Below are 20,295 nucleotides of genomic sequence, written 5' to 3'. Positions count from 1 at the left end.
TGCTGTGGACATAACGTGAAGTAAAAAGGTCACGTGTGAACACTACTGTCCAGTGTGGGAACATAGAAATTTCTACCCCATTGCTTCTTGGCAAGTGTTGCCCATTGCTTGGCCTGATATTTGGCTCATGGGTGTTTTAATGAGATTTTCCCTTTTTTTTCATTGCTGCAGGACAATAGTCTGCAAATTCTCCAATCAACTTTGGGATTTAATACAACATCCTATGTGTCACTGCCATTGTCAGTCCTTTTTCTAATTGCTGACTATGTGCGGGATTTAGAAGAGTTTCGCTCTTTTCTTCATGTCGTTGCGTCTCCAGAGAGGTAACTTGTCAAATTCCTGTATGGACATTCCAAAGATTTCCCGAAAAACTTCTGGGGCTAAGTGGCGCTGTGATGGGAAAAAAGAACAGTGATCAGTTCTGATGGCCACACAGATGAGTTATTCTCCAGGTTATGCATAATAATGCGGAAGAGTAAGCCTGAGTCGTGGAAGAGAAGTTTACCTCTGAGGTTTACTTAAAGGCTCTGTACCAGAAGGTTCCTTTCCTGGGCAGGCCAAGTGAGGCAACCCCCCTCATCAACAAAAGAGGTGGTGTATTAACAATTATTAGAATAACACTGAATGGCAAAGGGACAGAGGACGTGAGCAACTATGCTGGAGGTGACTCCACTTCCTTGCGATGTTGAGAAGATGCAGGGAAAATGGACCACGGCAATAAGAAAGCCAGAGACTTCCAGAGCAGTCCTCAGGGAGTCCTGGCACTTGGGCCAGGTTCAGCAACAGGAGTTCCAAAGGATGACTGTCTGCTGAAGAGAACGTCCATCTGCCATTCCTCCCAGAAAAGTTCCCTTAGGATATTAGATCCTTTGTTTTCTCTACGGGGCTGACCTCACTAAGGTGCTGCCTTTTGTCAGGGAAAAGGAATGATGCTTTATGAAACTGGCAGCCAGAGTTTTTCTTAATTAAAATCATTCAGATGGAAAAGTACAAAGATCAGTGTTCCGTGTCTGGGGAGGCCTTAGACAGAGATAACCCTTCCACCAGGAATGCGGAAACAGCCAAGAGGGAGACGTGTCCAATGCAGGGTCTCCCGCTCCTTTTTCTTGAGAGCTCAACCCAGGTTCATGGGAAAGAGGAAGATCTAGGGGGTCTCTGGAGAGGGTGGGAGATTCCATTCTCCGTCACTAACCACAATGATGGCGACACCAACTTTCCAAGGAGAATTACTGTAGTCATCCTATGTCCCCCGAATGATACATTTCTCCACACAGCCTCAAGCTCAACTCTAAAGTATAAATTTGGGCTTTTCTCCCAAGTTACCTCTTAGCTCTCCCCACAACATGAGCTGGGCCCTTTTTATATTTTGCTTTTATGAGATATTTTTTAGGGGCGGGGTGGGGGAAATGCACAGGGACTTGCAGTTGGGATTGGATTTTTTTTTACCTCCAGCCTGGTTCTGTCCACATCTCTTAGGATCTTGTTGCGCCCTCTGTTGGTCACCATGAGCATTTCATATGGAAATACCTAAGAAGGAAACAAGAACACCTCTTCTGGAACAGTGCAATTTCCCTAACACCCACCACTCCTCAGTTAGAGTAGCTGAGACAGTGTAATCGAAGCATCTGAGAGATGGGGGTTTCCGGTGGACCAGACAGCACGCACGGCAGGGGCCAAGTTAATACGAGGTCAGAGGAGAGACAGGCTGCTGATACACTGAACACAGCCCCACAGCCAGGGAGGTGCAGCCTGCTGACCTGGTGTGACAAAACCCGCAGCCAGCAAGGCGCTTTATGGTGTGGCTTGTGTAATGGGCCCACCTAGAGCCAAGTGGGCCTTGTCAGTCTGAGCATGGCGAAGAGAGAGAGAACTTCATTTCCTCAGGGCCATGTGCCGGTTTGCCTTCCCCGAACAGGAGGAAAGACAAGAGCTGCACTTGCCTTTGGTTCCAACATGTTGGGCATAGACACGCCCCTGTCCATTCTCATTCCTGGCAGGTGGCCATCGGGGAGGGTCTGCAACAGAAAAGCTGGTTCAGGAAGGAGGACCTGACGGTAGGGAGGGGCTGGGGGATGCTATGGGCTCCACACTTCCCTGTTGGGAGCTCATTTACCAGATGATTCTCTGAACTACCATGGAGTTTTCAACCTGAGCTCCTTGCTGAATAAGAGCCAAAAAGACCAATCTTTTATAATCAAATTGGGAGAAGATCCTGGCTTAATAGCTATTGATCCATCTCTGGATTTAGTGTCCATGCATGAAACTCTAGGTACATACAAACAAAATAATCCAAAACAACCCTGCCAGGTCTTTGATGGCTATTTTCTTATTTACATCCTAGCTTACTTCACGTTTCCTTCCTTTCTCCGCCATTGTATTTGTATCAGGTCTAGGTGATGAGGAAAAGGGAATATACCACGGTAATCACCAAGATGGAAGTTTCTTTTCACCTGGGACCCAGTGAAGGCGGGGAGGCCCTAAATCACTGAGTGGTTATAACTAGAAGATAAACTGTACACGGGTAGACCCCAGATGCTGCTTGACTTCCAGCCAGAGGAGACCCCCCAAGGTCAGAGAAGAGTCCTGGACACCTGGCCTAGCCCCCCACGCCCCCTGCCCCTGAGGGACAGCGTGAGCCGGCACTGGGGGTGGCTCCTCAGGACTGTGTACTAATGACTTGATCAACCAAAGTAAATATCTTCCCCACAAAAACCCTTTCCTGAAGCAGCAACAAGAGTCTGGAGTGAAAAATGGTGGTTCTGCTGGTAGGGCCAACTGGAGCAAGACAGCGTTCCATACCTGGTAGTCTGGCAAGAGAAGAGAAGAAAGAAGGCATCAGGGAAAGACAAAAAAAAAAAAAAAAAAAACACACAAAAAACGATAGTCACGTCATAGAGACAGTATCTACTACAATTGCCCAAAATCTCCCCACTGGACCGCAGTCTCTCCCTGTCTCTGCACACATTGTCCCCCTCCTGTCTATCAGCAAATGCTACTTGGTGTTAGTTATCAGTTAAAACAGGCTTTGAAAGTGGAAGTTTCTCCTGACACCCAGAAGACTCCTTGTTTCTCTCTATATCTCCATGAAAGCATTTCTCACATAGAGCTTCTCTCTCTCTCTCTCTCACACACACACACACACAATCAGCTATACACATCTTGAGGCACCATGTCAGCTTGCTGTTCCTCTGGTATCTGACACTCAGCGCACAGTAGGAGTTGGGATTCTTTCTTACAAACTCATGTCTCGTGGCTTGATTTCAGAAGAGATACTGTGAGATTTTAATCAATGCTCTATTAGCACACAGCTGCGATCCTACTTTGGACGTGACATTGCGTGACCCTCAGCCTCAGCCAAGGCGGCGACATGTGGTCGCAGAAGCCTCACCTCGCACGCCCCCGCTGACGTCCCCGTAGCTGTTGTACTGAGCGAAGTCTGTAGAAACAGGCTGAAAGGTGGAAAGACACGTTATTTAAAATCTGCTCCACAGTGATTATTTTAGAGGCCCATGGGAAGGAAGAAAAGAAATACAAAATGTGAAGAAATCTTTCCAAGCTGAATTCCTAGACCCTCATTATATTTTGTTCCTCTTTCTTCTGCTATGAAATCTCTTTGTCTTTTTTTTTTTTTTTTTTAAATGATGGGGATTTTTCTACTTTTTTTTTTTAAAGTTTTTTTTTTTTTTAAAGATTTATTTATTTATTTATTTATACAAGCACTGGGTACAGTCAGAAGCGCGGGAGGGTGAGAGAATTCACCAGAGCCAGAGCGGGGAGCAGAGCAGGCAGAAGGACCGAAGCACACTGCCGAGGGGAGCAGCGGGCGGCAGGAGAGGTCTGCGCACCATGTGGGACCCTCCTCCGGTGGCCGGGGAGCAGCTGGGGATCGAACCGGCACTGCAGAGGCTGCGGGCAGCTTCGCAACCCAGCGCTCAACCGCTGCGCCACCGGGGAGGCCCTCTTTGTCTTTTTTAGCATAGCCAGGGCCACTGCCCAGCAGGCCCGTGGTAAGCAAGCATCTCTTGCTAATAAGTAAAAATACATTTTCACACATAGTTACACAATTCCATTTGTTTTAGGCTTTGTGAACAGGACAGTCACAAGAAATTCATTATATCATTTTATAATAGAGATAATGGTTCAAGTAATTGCTATTTTCTTGATTGTAGAAATATCTGCCACACAATTACTTAATCTAGTCTCCCATAAGCTTATACAGACTGTCCTCTGATGTAAAGTCAATTTCTCCCTCTCTCAATAGAACTATTTTATTTTGCCTGTAACTCAAAGTGATTTACCAGATCAGGGAGGTTACAATTTTTATTAAATTTGGAACTGAGATCATATTGTTAGACTTATTCAGATAATATGTCAGCCTTCCCACAGGGTGGGAGAGAGAAGGGACACAGAAATAATTAATGGCGGGGCCTCCCTGGTGGTGCAAGGGGTTAACACCAACCTATGAAGCTATCTGCAGCCACTGTAGCATGAGTTCGATCCCTGGCCAGGGAGCTACCCACATGGCGCAGCAGACCTCTCCCGACTGGCCCGCTGCTCCCCTCAGTAGCGCATTTCGGTCAATCTGCCTGTTCTGTTCCCCACTCTGTCTCTGGTGAATCCTCTTATCCCCCCCCACCTCTGGCCTGTACCCCAGTTCTTGTGTGCATAAAAATAAATCTTTATTTTTTTTAAAAAAAAGAAATAATTAATGGTGAAATCTCACCCGGTGAAGTCCATTTCTTCCATAGCCTGGGAGAGATGCGGTTTTAGATGATAGAACATGTGACGCTAAGTGGGAAAAGAAAGTTAAAAAGCAATTGTTAGGAAATCAGAAATCTAATTCTGTAATAGAATTGACAGTGTATCATCTACTTTGCAGAAAGATGATTTAAAAACGATAATTCAACTAAGGATGGACTCAAGTGTTTCTATAATGCTACCATGCTTGGGTCACGCAAGGATGTTTTCTTTAACTATCTGATTTCTGCAAGTTTTATTTGCAATAGCCAAAACTGGAAATAATGAAAATATCCATAAACAAATGAATGAATAGTGGTCAATCCAAAGAACATACTTTTCCCATGATACAAGGTAACTTTTCCCAAGGTAATGCTCATATAAACATCTCTGATGAATTTCAAAATAAATGAGACACAAGGTCACCCAAGGAAAAGAAAAAACTTTATGACTTAAATCATATAAAAATTCTCAAAATGTAGATCTGTTATAACGGAAAGCTAACTAGAGGGTGCTGGAGGACTGGAGAGGGAATAGGTTGCAATGATATCACCTAGGAAGGTGGGAAGGAAGTGTAGACAGTTAGCTGGGACTGGAACTAGCTGTGCTATATCTGTCCTGTATCTGAGAGCTCTAGCTCTTTGAATCCTTAATATAAATTTAATAACACTACTATTATTTCCATTTTACAGAAGAAATAGGAGCTAAGAGAAATAAAATATCTTGCCACAGGACACTTATCTTGTAAACAGGTGAGCAACTATTTGCACCCAAGGCTATCTGAATGCATGCCCCAGTTGGGTGACAGTGACAACTGACCGAGACGCCAGCCATGCAAGCTATCCTGATCTACTGGTCAGTGCCCGGGAGGTCTGGTATGGACACACTGGCAACAGCATGGGTGCCTCAGAAGGTGCTGGGTTTTAAAGAGAGCAGACTGGGCTTGAATTCTGCAACTTAACACCTCTGCATCTTGGACATGATATTTCATCTTCTTATGTCTTTATTTCTTGATTGATGAGGGCATAGAGCTACATATTCTTACAAAATGGGAGTATATAATTCGAAGGCACTCAAAAGAGTAGTAAGCCACCTACTCCAATGTCAAAGCCAGGGGGGGCATCTATGGCAAGGCATTGCAGCTAAGAGTGTGGACTCTGGATTATAATACTAAGAGTGGGAAATCCTAGTTTTGCTACTTATTATTCTACTTGCTTCCTGATTTATAAAATGGGGATAATAATATCATCATCTACATCATTGGCATGTTATAAAGATTAATGAAATAATGTTTGGCAGAAGTATTTGCATATAATGAAACTAAACAAATTCTTAAAGGAACCCTTAGGAGAGAAAATTAGGTACTAGTTTAGAACACGGGAGAAGAAATCTAGTGGGTAAAGAGAGAATAGGCTTATGATAAATATGAACAGGGGAAAATATACTGACAGATTATTTCAGTCCCGTATCTCAGCAGTTTCCTTCAGAAGCATCAAAACACCTCTTGAACTGAATATATAAATGGAAAATTATAATGCTTAGAAAATGTTGATGCTCTCTGTAGTCAAAGTATCCTGTTCTCTATCTGGGTTTCCCTTCTGCTGCTTCTCTCAGAGATGAATATTCTAGATGGTAGACCAAGCACATGGGAACTAACCCTTCATGGTTCTTGACATCCCCCAATGGGAAATTGGAAAATTTCCAATTTCTAGTGGGAAAGAAATAAATTTAAGGAAGAACCATAACATGATTTTAAGTTAAGCTGACAGGACGTGGATTCTCACACTTCCTTCCTGCAGAACACTCCGAAGGTTCACCAGAAATGGTCTTTCTTGGGACAGCCTGTCTGCACAGACTCCTCACTGCAGCCTCCAGCACTCGGCTGGAGACAGCGATGGGCCTGCTGCTCACCCGAGTTGATGGGAGAATCGTAGCGACCAGCGGACAGGGACGACCTCTCCCGGCTCTCCTTCTCTTTCTCCATTTCTTCTTTCAGTATCAACTGCCCCAGGCCTGAATTGAGCTGTTCACAGAGAAAAGAAAAATGAAAGTGAAGGTTGCCATTACTCTCAGGAACTCCAGTTTCTTCTTAGATCATTCTACAAGCAGCGCCTGGCTCTGGAGGAGCCTGGGTGCGGTAGCTCCAGGGCCTGGCTGTTCCTCAGGAGACAGACCAGGCTTTGGAGAACCTCTCTTCACTGTGTCAATAGCAAGGCTCCATCTCCCTAAGCTGCTCCATGTCAGAAGGATGTGTTACCCCCGCTTCCCCAGAGTGTGAGCAGGACGGAGGTGAGTGTGTGCAGACTTTCCATGTGGTCAGGGAGACTGAGACTGGTATGCTTTAAAAAGAAATCATGCTGATTTGTTTAAAAACAAGGAAGAAAGTCATACATGCTCATTATACAGATTTTATAAAATCCAGAAGGAAAGAAGATTAACTTATAATCCACTACTCAGAGATAACCTCCATTTACATTTTGATTTCTGTCTAGCCAGTGTTTTTCTGTGCAAATACTGTACAAAACCAGGATCAGACAGTGAATGCACCTCCGTCTCCTTCCCCCACATAACTAGTGTCATGTGCATTTCCCATCTGATTAAGTATCTTTGGAAAATGTCACTTGAGGGGCTTCACTAGCCCCTTATTGGTAGGAGAGTTGATACTTTCCTTGTTCTCCCTAAGCCAGGTTGGAACTGGCTCTTTTTGGCCCTCTGGGATGCTGCGGGTGGGCTAGTGTGGAGGGTATAGTGAGGGTTTCTTGGTGGCCATCCATTTTATTCCCTCTCCTGTTGTGGATACACACAAGGTCCCACAGACCCTGAGGGAAGACTTGGGGAAATGCTTAATCTCAAGGGAATTCTTTCAGGAGAGTGTGTATGAGGGAAGGCAGGGTGGCTCCCCTTGGCTATATAACACACACACGCACACACACTCTCTCTCTCTCTCTCTCTCTCTCTCTCTCTCTCTCTCTCTCTCTCTTTCTCTCTCTCTCTCTCTCTCCTTCTCAAAAGCCCAAACATTCTCAGTCCCTGTGACATGCAGCCTCCAGGTCACCTCTTCCAGAACCTACTAAATACTCTGGCCCCATTACTGTCACCAGTTGCCTGTCTTGTCTCGCCTGTCAGGCTGCAAGCCCTGTGGGCTAGGACCAGCTCCTGCTCACCCAAAATAGTGATTGAAAAAGCAGGGATTAAAAGGTACTGAATGGAAAACTGCAGCAAAGTAGTTTAAGGACAAACCTTCATTAATTGCTCTTCTTGAAGCTGCCGGCGTCTCAGAAGTTCCTCATCATCTTCTTCTCTGCCACTAGATCTGCGCCTCATGTCAGCTCCTAATTCCACAGCAAAGACAACTTCTCACATTAGCCCCATGGCAAGGGGACCTTAAGGGATTAGTCCGCCTGTGCTCAACTCGTCAGCCTGCCTACACCAGTTCAGCACTACCGGCGGGTTTCTCATGAAAGTGGTTCTGTGTGACAAGCCGGTTCAATGTGGGGTCCGGTAAGGCAAGAATGTGGGCCTCCCAGTTCACTCTGCTCAGTGAGAACTCGGTTTGCCATTGCGACTGGTCTGAGTCATCTCTGTGCCACTGGTCAGAACTCTTCATAGTAGGTGGGGAGGGAACCAACAGTTATTATTTTGATGTTCCTGAGGTCAATTTTCAAGTAGAGAGGAATCCAAATTCATCCAGCTACCATCAAATAAGTAAGACATTCACTTGTGACAAATTTTAAAATCCTGTACTTTTTTCCTAATATATTCAGGCTGGTCGTACTCTCACCCTGTGTTCTACCTTCCTAAATTCATTAATAACTATGCTTTTTCTTTTTTTAAGGGATGGGGCTTAATGTTTTCTTTTCCTCACCCTTTATAAATGGTCCTGAGAGTGCTTTATAATGACAGGTCAACAAAAACAAGGTTAATGCAGCTAAAATGTTTATTATAGTGCACTGAGGCTAACCAAGTGCAATTTTAGACATTCTTAGAAAAGAGGAAAAGGGGAGTAGAAAGGAATCTGAGTGGTTGAAAATTAAGATAATTATTGTTTTTCCTAAATTGCTTGGATTAATCTGGCTGTGGGAAGAAACAGGAAAGCTTGCTAATCTAATCCAAATAAACTTTAATAGCCTCAGTTTTTGTTATTTTGATTATTGGACCATAACTTATCTTCATTTTGGGACCCAATAGAGTTTCAAACTATTTTGCAATGACAGTTTCAACCCCCCCCCAAAAAAAAAGTTAGTTCTCCCTTTTCCCCAAAATTGAACTGCTTAGCTAAACAACTTGACTGAAGTAGGAGACTCAAGGGTCCCAAGAAATGCCTGAAGGGCATGGACTGGCAGAGAAAAGCTGATGATTGATTCTTAGTTCTAAATTCATTCACGGCAATGTGAGTTTCCTCTTTTAGTCTATCCTAATAAAAGTAAATAAGCACAACTTTGCCAGAATGAGGTAAATCTTGTCCACATCATGTAGAGGGTGCTTGTGAATAATGATTGAGAGGCAGATTTCCCGTCAACCATTTCTGTAAATAGAAACGGCTTCAAAATTCACTTAAATTGCTTGTAAGCATTTCCCCCCAAATAACTTGATGAAAACCAGCATGATGAAGAAAATTGGGAATTTTTGGAAAATTGAAGGCCTTTGGGGTTGTCAAGAAAACTGTGATAAGATAGTCACGTCTTTGTAATGCTGACTCCCTAAGTTTTCAGTACTAGCATGTGAATTTGCTAATACCACTTTTTAGGCCAAGTGATTTCACCACTGACAAAACAGTAAAGACACAGACATAATTCTTAAGCATAAGTGTGTGGTTCAAAGCAAAGAATGAAGCAGCTCAAATGGGACACTTCAGCACGGAATTCATGGAAATGATAGATGTAAAGCCATGTAACTTTACACAGTATTTCAGAACACCTACTCCTCTCTAGTAGCCCTTCTTAGTGGTGAAGAATGGGCTCTCACAAGAAAAGTGAAAGTGCTTCAAGTGTTAAGGTTGGTTAAGAGCATTGTAATTACAACCCAGAAACAGTCTAAAACACACATAACTGAAAGAAGTCACATTTCTATGGACGCTCGGTTAATTTACCCCCAAACCAATGGTCTGGATGGGAGGCTCTGCTTCAATTATGTTCAAAAGAGTTTCTGATTTTGCAGTAACAACCTTGCATGAGTCCATGCAAATCTGCATCTCAGTGGGTTTGGTTAGAATAGGGTCTGGTGATTGGGTTTTTCTAATCAGGAAGCATTTTGCATATAAATGAATACACTAGTTCTTCCTCATTATTCTAATTCTTGGTCATACTTTTCCTCAAAGTCTTTACAGTCAGGCACATGTTCTTGCATTTGTTTATACATTTCATTTCAAGATCTCCTGGCAATGTATTTATTTGGCTTAGCTGCAACAATTGCATACCTACGGCGGCAAATGAGGGGGGACCAGGCCAGTGGTCCGTCTCAATCTTTGGTATCTCGCTGGGGTCTGGAGCCTGGGCTGCTGGGAACTTGGAAAACTTGATGATGTCTTCTGAAGATTTGCTCTGGGCTGCCAAAGCAGCTGCATCTAGGTGGGAATCAGGGGGAGCTTAGCTCTCAGTCTGCAAGGCCATGGTGGTAAAACCCCACTTACATTGTTTTCTTGCTCTCTGGCAAGTTTCCACTCCAGAAAGCTCTGGTTATCACCATTATGACTCAATGGTGCCCAGTGACAGCTCATTTTCCTCACTTTGCATTAGAAGCAAAGCTTCATTCTACATTGGTTCTACAGCTGAAAAACCTTGTTCTGGAGTTGTGCTGTCTACTACAAGCGACATGTTAATATTTAAATGAATAAAATTAAATCAAACAAAAAGTTAATGACATTGAAAATTCAGTTCCTTGGTCGCACATTCCTCAGTGGTGACATGAGATTAGTGGCGACTCTACAGGACAGAGCAGCTTAGCACATTTCTGTCATCCATGGTATTCCATTAGATAATACTCCTCTGGGACAATTCAAAATTTAAATGAGTGATTTGAAATTAAAGAGCTAAGTTAGAAGCCTGACACTATCATTTGACTGTAGTCATTAATCAGAAGAGGACTGGCTGGCTTTGTATCTTTGTGGCTTCTTAGCCACAAATATACAGGTCCAGTTCATTTTAGTCCTTACACATTATAAATGTGTCCTGGAGTCCATGCAAATGGGAAAATCTACTTTCAGTATGCAGGAATCTAAAAAAACTTATTGTTTTGTTCAAGGGTCTGCACATAGAAGTTTAAAACAACAAAAGCCAGACAAAAGCAGCAGCACTCAGAGTTCTTAAAGGTCATGTGCAGAGGCACAGTCATTGGCTCTGAGCCCCCAATCTCATCCCAGAGACCGAGCAAAACAAACCAGGTTAAATGGTCACTCCCTGAGTCTGATTTTGCAAACTAGCCTGGGATGTTACTAAACATTTCAAAATACATTATCTATGCTTTAAATAAAGCTTTCCCCCTCCCTGGGCTCTCACATCATTTTCAATCTGGAAATAACTGAATCTTTAGCTCCAACTCCCCATTCTTTTGGTAACCTTCTGAGTCTCGATTTCCTTGACCAAGGTCACTCTAAACAAGGGAGAAAGTCTTGGCCAGACACAGAACATTGACTCTCTGAACCTTGACCTCTCTGCTAACCTTATGAAAAAAAATTAGCTTGGAAAACACTGCATATTATATCTTCCTCTTAAAGAAGGACAAAAACATATGAAAGAGGGAGAAGCCTTGCATTATTCAAAAAGAGTCATGCCCTCATTTATATCTAGCACTTTCCAAATGTACTTGGGCACCAACAGCAAGTTTTGGTATGCCATCTATTTCTATGGCACAGAACTGCCATTCTGCAGAATGTCCTTTGGGAGGAGCTGTTCTGGTTCTGTTGCTCTTAATTACAACAGACAGAAGGAAAGTCAAATCAAAGTTAATTTCAGGGAAAAAAGCCAATTCATCCCTTCCAACTAAACAATGCAAAATTAGCAACCTTAAATCTTAATTATTTGATGATTTTTGTTCAGAGAGACAGGGCCTAGAGATTTTTGTATTAATAAAAGTCTCTAAATTGATAAATCTTGGGAATCTTAAGAAAAGCATGACTTCAAACAGTACTTACGCATTAGAATTGATGAAGTCAGTAAACATTCACATGTTAATGAGTGGGTGAGAAGACATTAAACCATAAAAAACAAACAAAAACAATGTTAACAAACTTAAAAAAGCAAGCGCAGTGTAAAATCTTAAAAAAAAAAAACAACAAAAAAAAAAACAGATGAAGGAAGGAAATCATAGATCTAAAACCATACAACACAAACTCTTTTTTTCCCCTCAACTGTTGGCCTAAAAGTTTTTCCTTGTGCATTTTCAACTTCATTTGCTTTTCATGTCATCCTAATCCTCAAGGACTCATTAATGTCAACTGGATTCGAAAGGCAGCCTTCAAATTTCCAGACACAATTTATGTATAATTTTTTGAGGTCGCCCGAACACTAGACTTAGCTTTCTATGCATTTACAAGGATTCATGGCAGATAAAATCTACAGAGACCTAATAATGGTAAAGAAAATGTGATTTCCAGGGTTTAAAAACTCTATGTTCCCAGAAAAGGAAACACAATTATCAATGCACATTAGTGATTCTTTGCAGGAATTCCAGAGGCAAATTGGCCAAACTGACTGGTTTTCCGCAGATGAGAAAACTGAGGGACACAAGGATTGCGACCTTGACATCACACAGCCATTAAGGCCAAGAGCTGGTACAGGGCAAGGGTTTCCGTCAGCCTGAGTCCCATGGATTCCGCCTCGGGCACAGATGCCACCACAGAGGCTGATAAAAAACTGGGGAACTGGACAGTCAAGTTGATGTGGGTTGACTCCACTCTCCGAGGTGGCTGGTTTTCACTAGTCTTAACTACTACTTTCAGTAGTTTTAACTATTTACTATAAAAGGCTGGTTAAATTATTTGATGACAAAAAAGCCCAAACCACCCTGTTAGGGTGTTTGTAAATTATTGCGTGGCCAATACTTCCCTTTTTCTCTGAATGGGATGATCTATGGTTTGATAAACTCACAAACAGACTTGAAGTTCCCCAATCGTGTTCTCCATTCAGGAAAAACCAATTTCACGATATTTGCATCGTAGGAGACCATAGAAACAGAATACCCTGGACACCCCAGTTTGACTCTCAAAAGCAGCAGCAGATTAGCCTTTCAGAGGAGAGCAAAGAGAAGGTCAGCGGACTCTGCTACTAAAAGCTACGCAGAGGAAAGCGGGTTTTACCATGCTGTTTGTAGATGGGTGGTTTTCGGTAAATGTTGATCCCTTGATCTGTGGAAATGAAAAGCAAAGGTGTGTGATTATGGGAACTGGTTCAGTGATGGGATAAACAGACCAACCAAGGGGCAAACCAAATGCAAGACTCTTGAACAAAAATAACCCAGAAAACTAATTTTTGTATTACAAAGATTGAAGTAATTGGAAGAAAAGATTACAGAAATGAATGAATTACAAAAGACAGTGATATGGAATTCTTTGTAATACATCTTAGGATATATAGAGGTGTAATTCATTCATGAGCCATTTATTTCAAATACACACTTCATTAAAAGTGGGATTAAAACAGGAAGAAACTCAAGCAGCAGAGGGATAACAGTGGGGACAACATGGCCAGTTTGGGGGAACCCCCAAAGTGCTACCATCTAGAAATTGAGCTCTCAGTGGACACCGGTGGCTCAATTTGCTTTCAACAGATGAATGGACCAGTGGAAAACAATGTAGTAAGACAATTTAAAAGAACAAAACAAAACATAGACACACTTTATGTGCAGATTGTCTTGACGTGCTGACATGGATTTCAACAAAACCTAACATGACTAGGTCAGATTGTAAAAAAAAGAAAATGAAGCAAAATGCCAGATATTATTCACATATTTTATAGGCCCCCATCTGACCAGGCTACCACTTCACTTTAACTGCAACTACTCAGGAAATTTCAAAAGATTTGTTTCTCCAGAATCTTGGGAACTGTATCTTGGTGGCGCACTCTTCAGGTGAAAAAGTTGCAAAAGTAGAACACTGGTTTTTAAGGTTCAATGAAACTTTAAAAGAGGCAGTCCTAGCTTAGCAGCATGAATTTTATTGAATTTTCCTCTGTTTTATTAGGTACACTTGGACAGCAAAAGAAAAAATGACGATAGATTCCAAATGTGTGCTAGCATTAACGCCATGAGTAATTTATTACACTACTTTGAGTAGCAAAAAGAAGCATAACAAGGAAATTCCAAAGGGAAAAATAGTATTGTGCCCTTCAATGGGAAATTTTATGTCTTTGTCAAAACTGACCTGATTTGATTCTAAATGTACAGGAAGTGACGTGCTCTGATTTTTCCAGTTTCTGGTGGCAAATGGCTCTTAGTACGGTGGCAGCAAATGCTGTGGTTACAGAGCAAAGCTTGCAGCACGCAGCACCCAGCCTAAATTGCAAGATATCTTTGTGGGCTATGGAGGTGGTGAGTTAGTTGTGCATGGCAGGGAGACCACCCCATTGAGCCAATTTGAAACTTTCCTGAAAAGAAAAGATCTCCACCCTGGAGACAAACAGGAAAAATAAACACACCCTCCAGTGATGCTGTGGTTCAATCTTTGGGATAAGAAGGTAACTAGATCCCCATTGGGATAATCAATGACATCTTAGGGGGCACTAACACAAAGGAAAAGTTAAAATTGTAGTCCAAACAAAACAAAACAACTCGATGCCACTTTTCCTTCCCTCTCTGGCTTCCACGCTCTTCCAAAACTTTGAGGAAACTGAAGCCTTCTACATAATCTTGGCATTTCACATACACAGTTTTTGAAGGGCCCTCTCGGTCAGATCCTGCAATTTAGGGGTTGTCCACCGTGTGCATCCCAGTTGGAAGAGCATGAGGAATGGAGACGAGACAGAGGCAACGAGGCTACATTCTACACCGTGACAGGACACCGAGACATAGACCGTGTCAGCGCCTACCTGGAACATGGAAATGTTTAGGGGCCTGAGCGTAAGTTGGAGTGAGAGGGCGGCTGTCTGGCCGGTAAGGGAGAGGGGAGTTTCGGCCGCTGGACGGCTCATTGCCTCCAATGAGAAGAATGGAGAAAACAAAATGAGAAAAGGGAGAGCAATAAAGGGACAAAGCAAGCATCATAAAAATTCAAAACAACCAACTGGAAGGCAGGAACATCAAAAAGGAGAAATAAAAGAAACAAATTCAATTTATCAACTGGCTCGCGAAGGTGAAGGAAGGTTTAGTCAGAGTTGAGCTCGAGGAGAGCTGGTGAAAGCAGCGAGCAGGAAGAGGCCTCATTCCAATGGCATGCGGTGGAAGGCTGGGAGTCAGCGGCAAGCTTGTTAGATGGAAAGTCCAGTAAGAGGAATGGGGAGTCACCGATAATGCTCCGGTTGTCAGATGGTTAAATCCAAGCATGTAAGGGGGAGGATATGCAAACCCAAATACAATCACTCCAGGCATGATGGCAGAGGCTGGCATTGGAATCTAGTTCTCTGAATGGAGGACTAGGTCTGCGAAGTTGTGCGGTCCCCAGACCTGCCCCTTAGCAACACGACATGCCTGCACTGCAGCCTGTGCTTCTGTTTCCTCACTTTTCAACACACAAGACGGAGTCAGACTCCCTTTCTACCAGGGGCTTTGGGACCACCTTGTACCTCTCTCTACCCTTCTCTTCAAAGATGAGGCTCCACCCAGTCTAACAATTGCACCAATGAAATATTTACTGAAAACCGACTGTAGTAGGGCACCGAACTATGACTGAGGATACGTAGGTGAGTGAGAGAGAATCTCTGCCCTCCGGGGCTCAGCATCTCCACCTTAGGAGATAGGCTGAAGGTGCAAAAATATAATACCATGTAATTGCTTATGTGAATGAATATGAGGAATTCTATGGGTCTGAGATGAAGGTGCCATTGATTTTTCAGGAAAGCTACAGTAAGAAGCTAGAATTAACTGGATACTGAAGAGTAAGTTCACCAAGCAGGTGGGTGGGTAGTGAAGTGGGAAGGCTCAGGTGCTGAAGGCGGAGCCATCACGAGGAAGGAGATGTGGAAAGGCCATGGGGTACAGGAGCAACAGGACTGGCCACTGTGGCTGGACAGCATGGTGTTCTAAAGGAGAGAATGGAGAAGAAGCTAGAAAGGCTTCGCGGGGCTTGGCTGCAAAATCCTTGGGCAACCACAGTGACCATCATTCCCTTCTGACCAAGAAAAGGGCAGGGATGAATGGAGGCTCATACAAAACTAGAAAGAGATGAGCTATTGCCCTAAATTCTCCTCTGACCCCACATCTGAGCAAACACCTATTTCAAGAATACACTGGAAGACTAAGACTATCAAAAGTTAATGAACTAGGCATATAATTCCTTTTGTTATTGAGTTGTAAGAGCTCTTGACATATTCTGTATATAAGACCCTTATCAGCCATATGATTTATAAATACTTTCTCCCATTCTGTGGGTTGTCTTGTCTACTTTCATGATCGTTGCCTTTTAAAGCCCCAAAGTTTTAAATTTGGACAAAGTCCAATTTATCTATCAATTAATGCTAATAATTTTTAACAATAAGTAAAACATTAGACCTTCAGAAAATAAGGCATGAGCCAACTGATTTTATTTTACTTTGTCTTTTATAATTGATTTTTTTAATTTTGAGTTATAGTTAACATTGCATTGGTTTAAGGTTACAAGAGTAAATTTCTTGAGGTCAAAGTATCCTAAATCTGGTTAGTGAAGTATGAAAAATGTCAATTGCTGGAGTTTAAAAATAATATGTTTAATGAAGTTTGAATTTCTCCACTTCCTAAATATGTATATTTTTAAGTTCCCAGAGCACAGATGTGTATCAAACGGTCAGTAAGAGAGGCCAAAGCTAAGATTTGAATGTTACCATCTCAATCTTAGATTTCAAGTTTTTGGTTATTGTATTATTATGCAACTGTTGTCTTTTTTCCTCAAGAGCCAGTTTAGCACCTTGCTCCCACAATATTATAATGTAAACTTTACTATTTAAGCCAGATATTAACTTCTAAAAATGATGCTGATTTATGAAAAGACTAATCTAAAAAACTTTATTTACTCTCGTTCTCTAAAAGAGAAATAATCAGTTGTCTGACAAAATGAGTATGAAAAACACAGGCAGAAGCAAGCAAGATTTGGTTTACATTTAGAGGGAATCCTGTTTTCAACCTAAGGCTGAAGTGGAACTAGATTCACTCATCTCTGCGTGCTCAGCAAGGTGTCCTGCCAAGAGCTAGTCCTAATCAATGTCTGTGAATGAATAATGTCATCTAATTAATTCTACAGCTGTTTCCTGGCCTAATGTAGTGAGCCGCTCTGTAGGGTTAAGCATCATCTTTTTCAGGCCTCATTATTAAAGGCATCAGGTGCTCATAGATAGCAATGAGACCCAACAAACTCCCTCTACGTAATTCTCCCACTAGAGTTGATCCTCAATAACCCTCATCATGATTGTGATTGCTTCAGAAGCACATTCTTCCCTGCCCTGAATCCTTCTCTCTAACCTTGCTGTACTTTTAGAATGTCAGATATTCCCGGGAAATGTTCTCGTAGGTTTCAGTCATAATATCCAATCAGATGAAACACCATTCAATTGGTTTTGATAATTATTAGCCAATGCACACACAAATATCTGCATCTGTGGGACACAGAGGTTTAAGGCTATTAGAATTAGCGTTTGCCCAAGTAACATAAATCTTTCAATCAAGAAAATGCTCTGTGGGCGGAAGTAGAAGCCCATGGCTTCTGACATGGTTGACGATGCTCAAAGGCTAGAGGACAGCTGTCTCCACCCCCAGGTGCGTCCTGGATGCTGCTGTCCCCAGCTGGGTGCAGGTCTTTATTTGGCTGCATATCTCCAGCAATCACTGACCTTGCTAGTTGCTAGAAAATACTCTAACATGTTCAAGCCTTTGCAAGTAGATTTAATGCTATGGTCATTTGAAACCACCCTCAAAGCATTTTAAAACACTAGGTAAAGAGAGATTCGGTGACACAGTGGTAATTCATTCTACACAATGAGATCACAATGGGTCACTAGGGAATAAGGTCTGGGAATACGTAATGTTGCAAAGTTATAGCCCTTTAATACCAAAGGCATTTAAAAAAAATCATGTTTTTAAAAGAAAAGTCCTAAAGATCTGGTTTCTATCTTCTCACTTACTCTTCTATAACTGATAAAACTTTTAACTCTGTCCTGAAAGGAAATGATGGATCAAAGCGCTTAAAAGTTTGTTTCTGCTTAGCTCGCGACTGTGGCCAAGTAACACTATAAGCATTGGATGAAATAAATAAAGAAGGTGTTATTATTGTTATCATAGCATCATCACATCATTTATCACTTCAGAGTTAAGATACTGTTTAAAAAGTGTAGGTTTTGATATATCATGTAATAGTTTATATCATACTCATAGCCACTTTGTTACTTTAAGTAAGTCCTCATATTGGTTCACTTCAAGCTATTAGTGACCTAGCTGTGTGGTGAGACGCTACTATCCATATACACAGATGACCTTGGATGACATGGGTTTGAACTAAAAGGGCCCACGTGCATGGCGACTTTTGCTCTCCACAGATTCTGCATTCAGTCTCAACCAACCACAAATACACCATGGGTGGCTGAGTCCACCACTGAACTGTGGCACTCAGGGATACAAAGAGCCAATTTTATAAGGAATTTGAGCACCCACAGATTTTTGGTATCTGTGGGGGTCCTGAAACCAACCCCCAGTGGACACTAGGGGACAACAGTAGTTACGCTCAGGGAGTAAAAAATTACATGAGCATTTTCTACTATGTGGTGGTGCTGGGGGAGGCAGGATGGGGTTTCTATGACCCTCATCCTTGAATTATTCAAGGGTCAACTATATGTTACAGTATATACATATTATATTATATATATGTATATATATGTTGGCTTTCATTTCTAGCTCCTTCCTTGTCAGTCTAACAAGGCACATTTCTGATCCCTGGGAGAGCGGCTCCTTGCAGGTCCTCACTGTACTTAAGGAAGCACGTTAAGTCTGCCCTTGGTCCATTCTTCGTTTGGTGCACTGAGAGCCTAAGCCACAAATTTTCACCTAAGTAAAGCGAAATGGCTGTGCATGTGTCTGCTGTGGGACTTTCTTAGCTTTCTGGGGTCAGAGTCTAATTTCCTAAAGAGAAGTGACTGTTTTGAGGAGAACTTAAAATCAGCAGCACTAAAATTTCATGACAGCTCATGAGTTGCCTAAAACTGATATGAGTTCTAATTTCCTTCAGCAAGGGTCAAAAACATATTTGCCTCCTAGCTGCCCATATTTACAGCCAAACAGGGATGCGTCCTTTTAAAGAGACTTAATACGCGTAGCCCTCCTGTCTGCACATCTAATGTGTACTTGATGGACATGGGGCAATATTTCAAAGGGGGAGGAAGAGAAACTCAGCAAAAACCACACGGAGCCCCAGAGTGAAAACAGCTTTTCCAAATTTTTAAGGCATGTGTACTCGTCCAAATGCACAACAGTGACAGATTCTCAGGGATGGGGCTGCAAGGATGGTCAGAGAAGAGAAATAAATGCACAAGAGGGAATGAGATGGGCGGTATAGAAAATAGAGGGGGAACCAATCAGACGGACAGAAAGACAGACAGCCTGCGATGTGCACCTGAGCTTCCCATCCATGCAGACCCTTCCAGTGTAATGAGCCTGGGGCTGGGGCCATGTGCACCAGAAATAAGGACCAGGAAGTGGACTAGGGCTGTGGTGGGGGGTGGGGTGGCTGGCTCCCTGCTTTAAGCTGTGTGTTCCAGAGATGGACATCCTACCTGAGGTATCAAGCTACCCAGCTCATATTTGTTATAAAAACAACTCTCTTGTGATCACAACACAAGAAAATGGCCAGATGAAGAGCCATGGAGAACCCCGGGAGGCTGTTCCACTTTAGAGGGATCTGAGAGTGTTTCTCCAATGGCCTTAAGTCCCCTCTGTGTGGGCATATTCCAGGGCTGCAGAGGCCTGGGTGTAAACACAAACAAAATAATTTTCAAAATAATGTAGGAGCCATTCCTGGGAGAATCAGTGTTTAGTCATTCAACCGTATTAGATTTTTAAAGCAATATCTTTAATATATAATTTTCCAGGCGTTATTTTGGCAAAAAGTTCATTTTATTTTAAAACTAAGCATATACTGTTATGTGCATCGCTTGCATTTTGTATGTGAAATATATAAACTATTTCATATGAACAAACTGCAGGCATAGGCCCAGTGAAAAGAAAACAGGGAACTATTAGGCTCAGGATTAGAATGAGCCTAATAGTTGCTCGCTCGAGGCCTAATGCTTTTTAAAATTAAACATAGGCTACCTGTGCAGAAAGCTTCACATTGAGACTAAGGATACCAAAAAAAAAAAAAAAAAAAAAAAAGTGTATCTACTTTTTAAATAAAGCATCATGCAGACAGCGATGCTGTCATTTGTGTGACCATTTGGTATTTCTACCAAAAAG

General features: G+C 42.3%; 1 protein-coding gene across 14 annotated transcripts in view; it reads right to left on the bottom strand.

The window, feature by feature from the left end:
* Positions 1-276: 276 nt before the first annotated feature.
* Positions 277-20,295, bottom strand: part of ABLIM1 (actin binding LIM protein 1) — a gene marked incomplete at both ends in the record, with an annotated part of 123,388 nt that continues 103,369 nt past the window's right edge. For 4 of the 14 annotated variants that reach the window (XM_084246022.1, XM_084246010.1, XM_084246021.1 and 1 more), the window contains 9 exons: positions 277-390; positions 1,447-1,527; positions 1,941-2,029; positions 3,389-3,449; positions 4,724-4,788; positions 6,649-6,760; positions 7,978-8,069; positions 13,031-13,078; positions 14,757-14,861. In XM_084246022.1, the coding sequence (XP_084102148.1) occupies positions 277-390; positions 1,447-1,527; positions 1,941-2,029; positions 3,389-3,449; positions 4,724-4,788; positions 6,649-6,760; positions 7,978-8,069; positions 13,031-13,078; positions 14,757-14,861 (767 nt within the window). Of the gene's footprint in view, positions 391-1,446; positions 1,528-1,940; positions 2,030-3,388; positions 3,450-4,723; positions 4,789-6,648; positions 6,761-7,977; positions 8,070-10,153; positions 10,301-13,030; positions 13,079-14,756; positions 14,862-20,295 lie in introns of all 14 variants that reach the window. The other 10 variants (XM_084246019.1, XM_084246020.1, XM_084246012.1 and 7 more) reach the window with 5 other exon arrangements.

Source organism: Talpa europaea (genome assembly GCF_964194135.1).
Source record: "Talpa europaea genome assembly, chromosome: 10".
Taxonomy (NCBI): Eukaryota; Metazoa; Chordata; class Mammalia; order Eulipotyphla; family Talpidae; genus Talpa; species Talpa europaea.
Note: the sequence above shows the minus strand (reverse complement) of the source record. Positions and strands in the feature narration are given on the sequence as shown.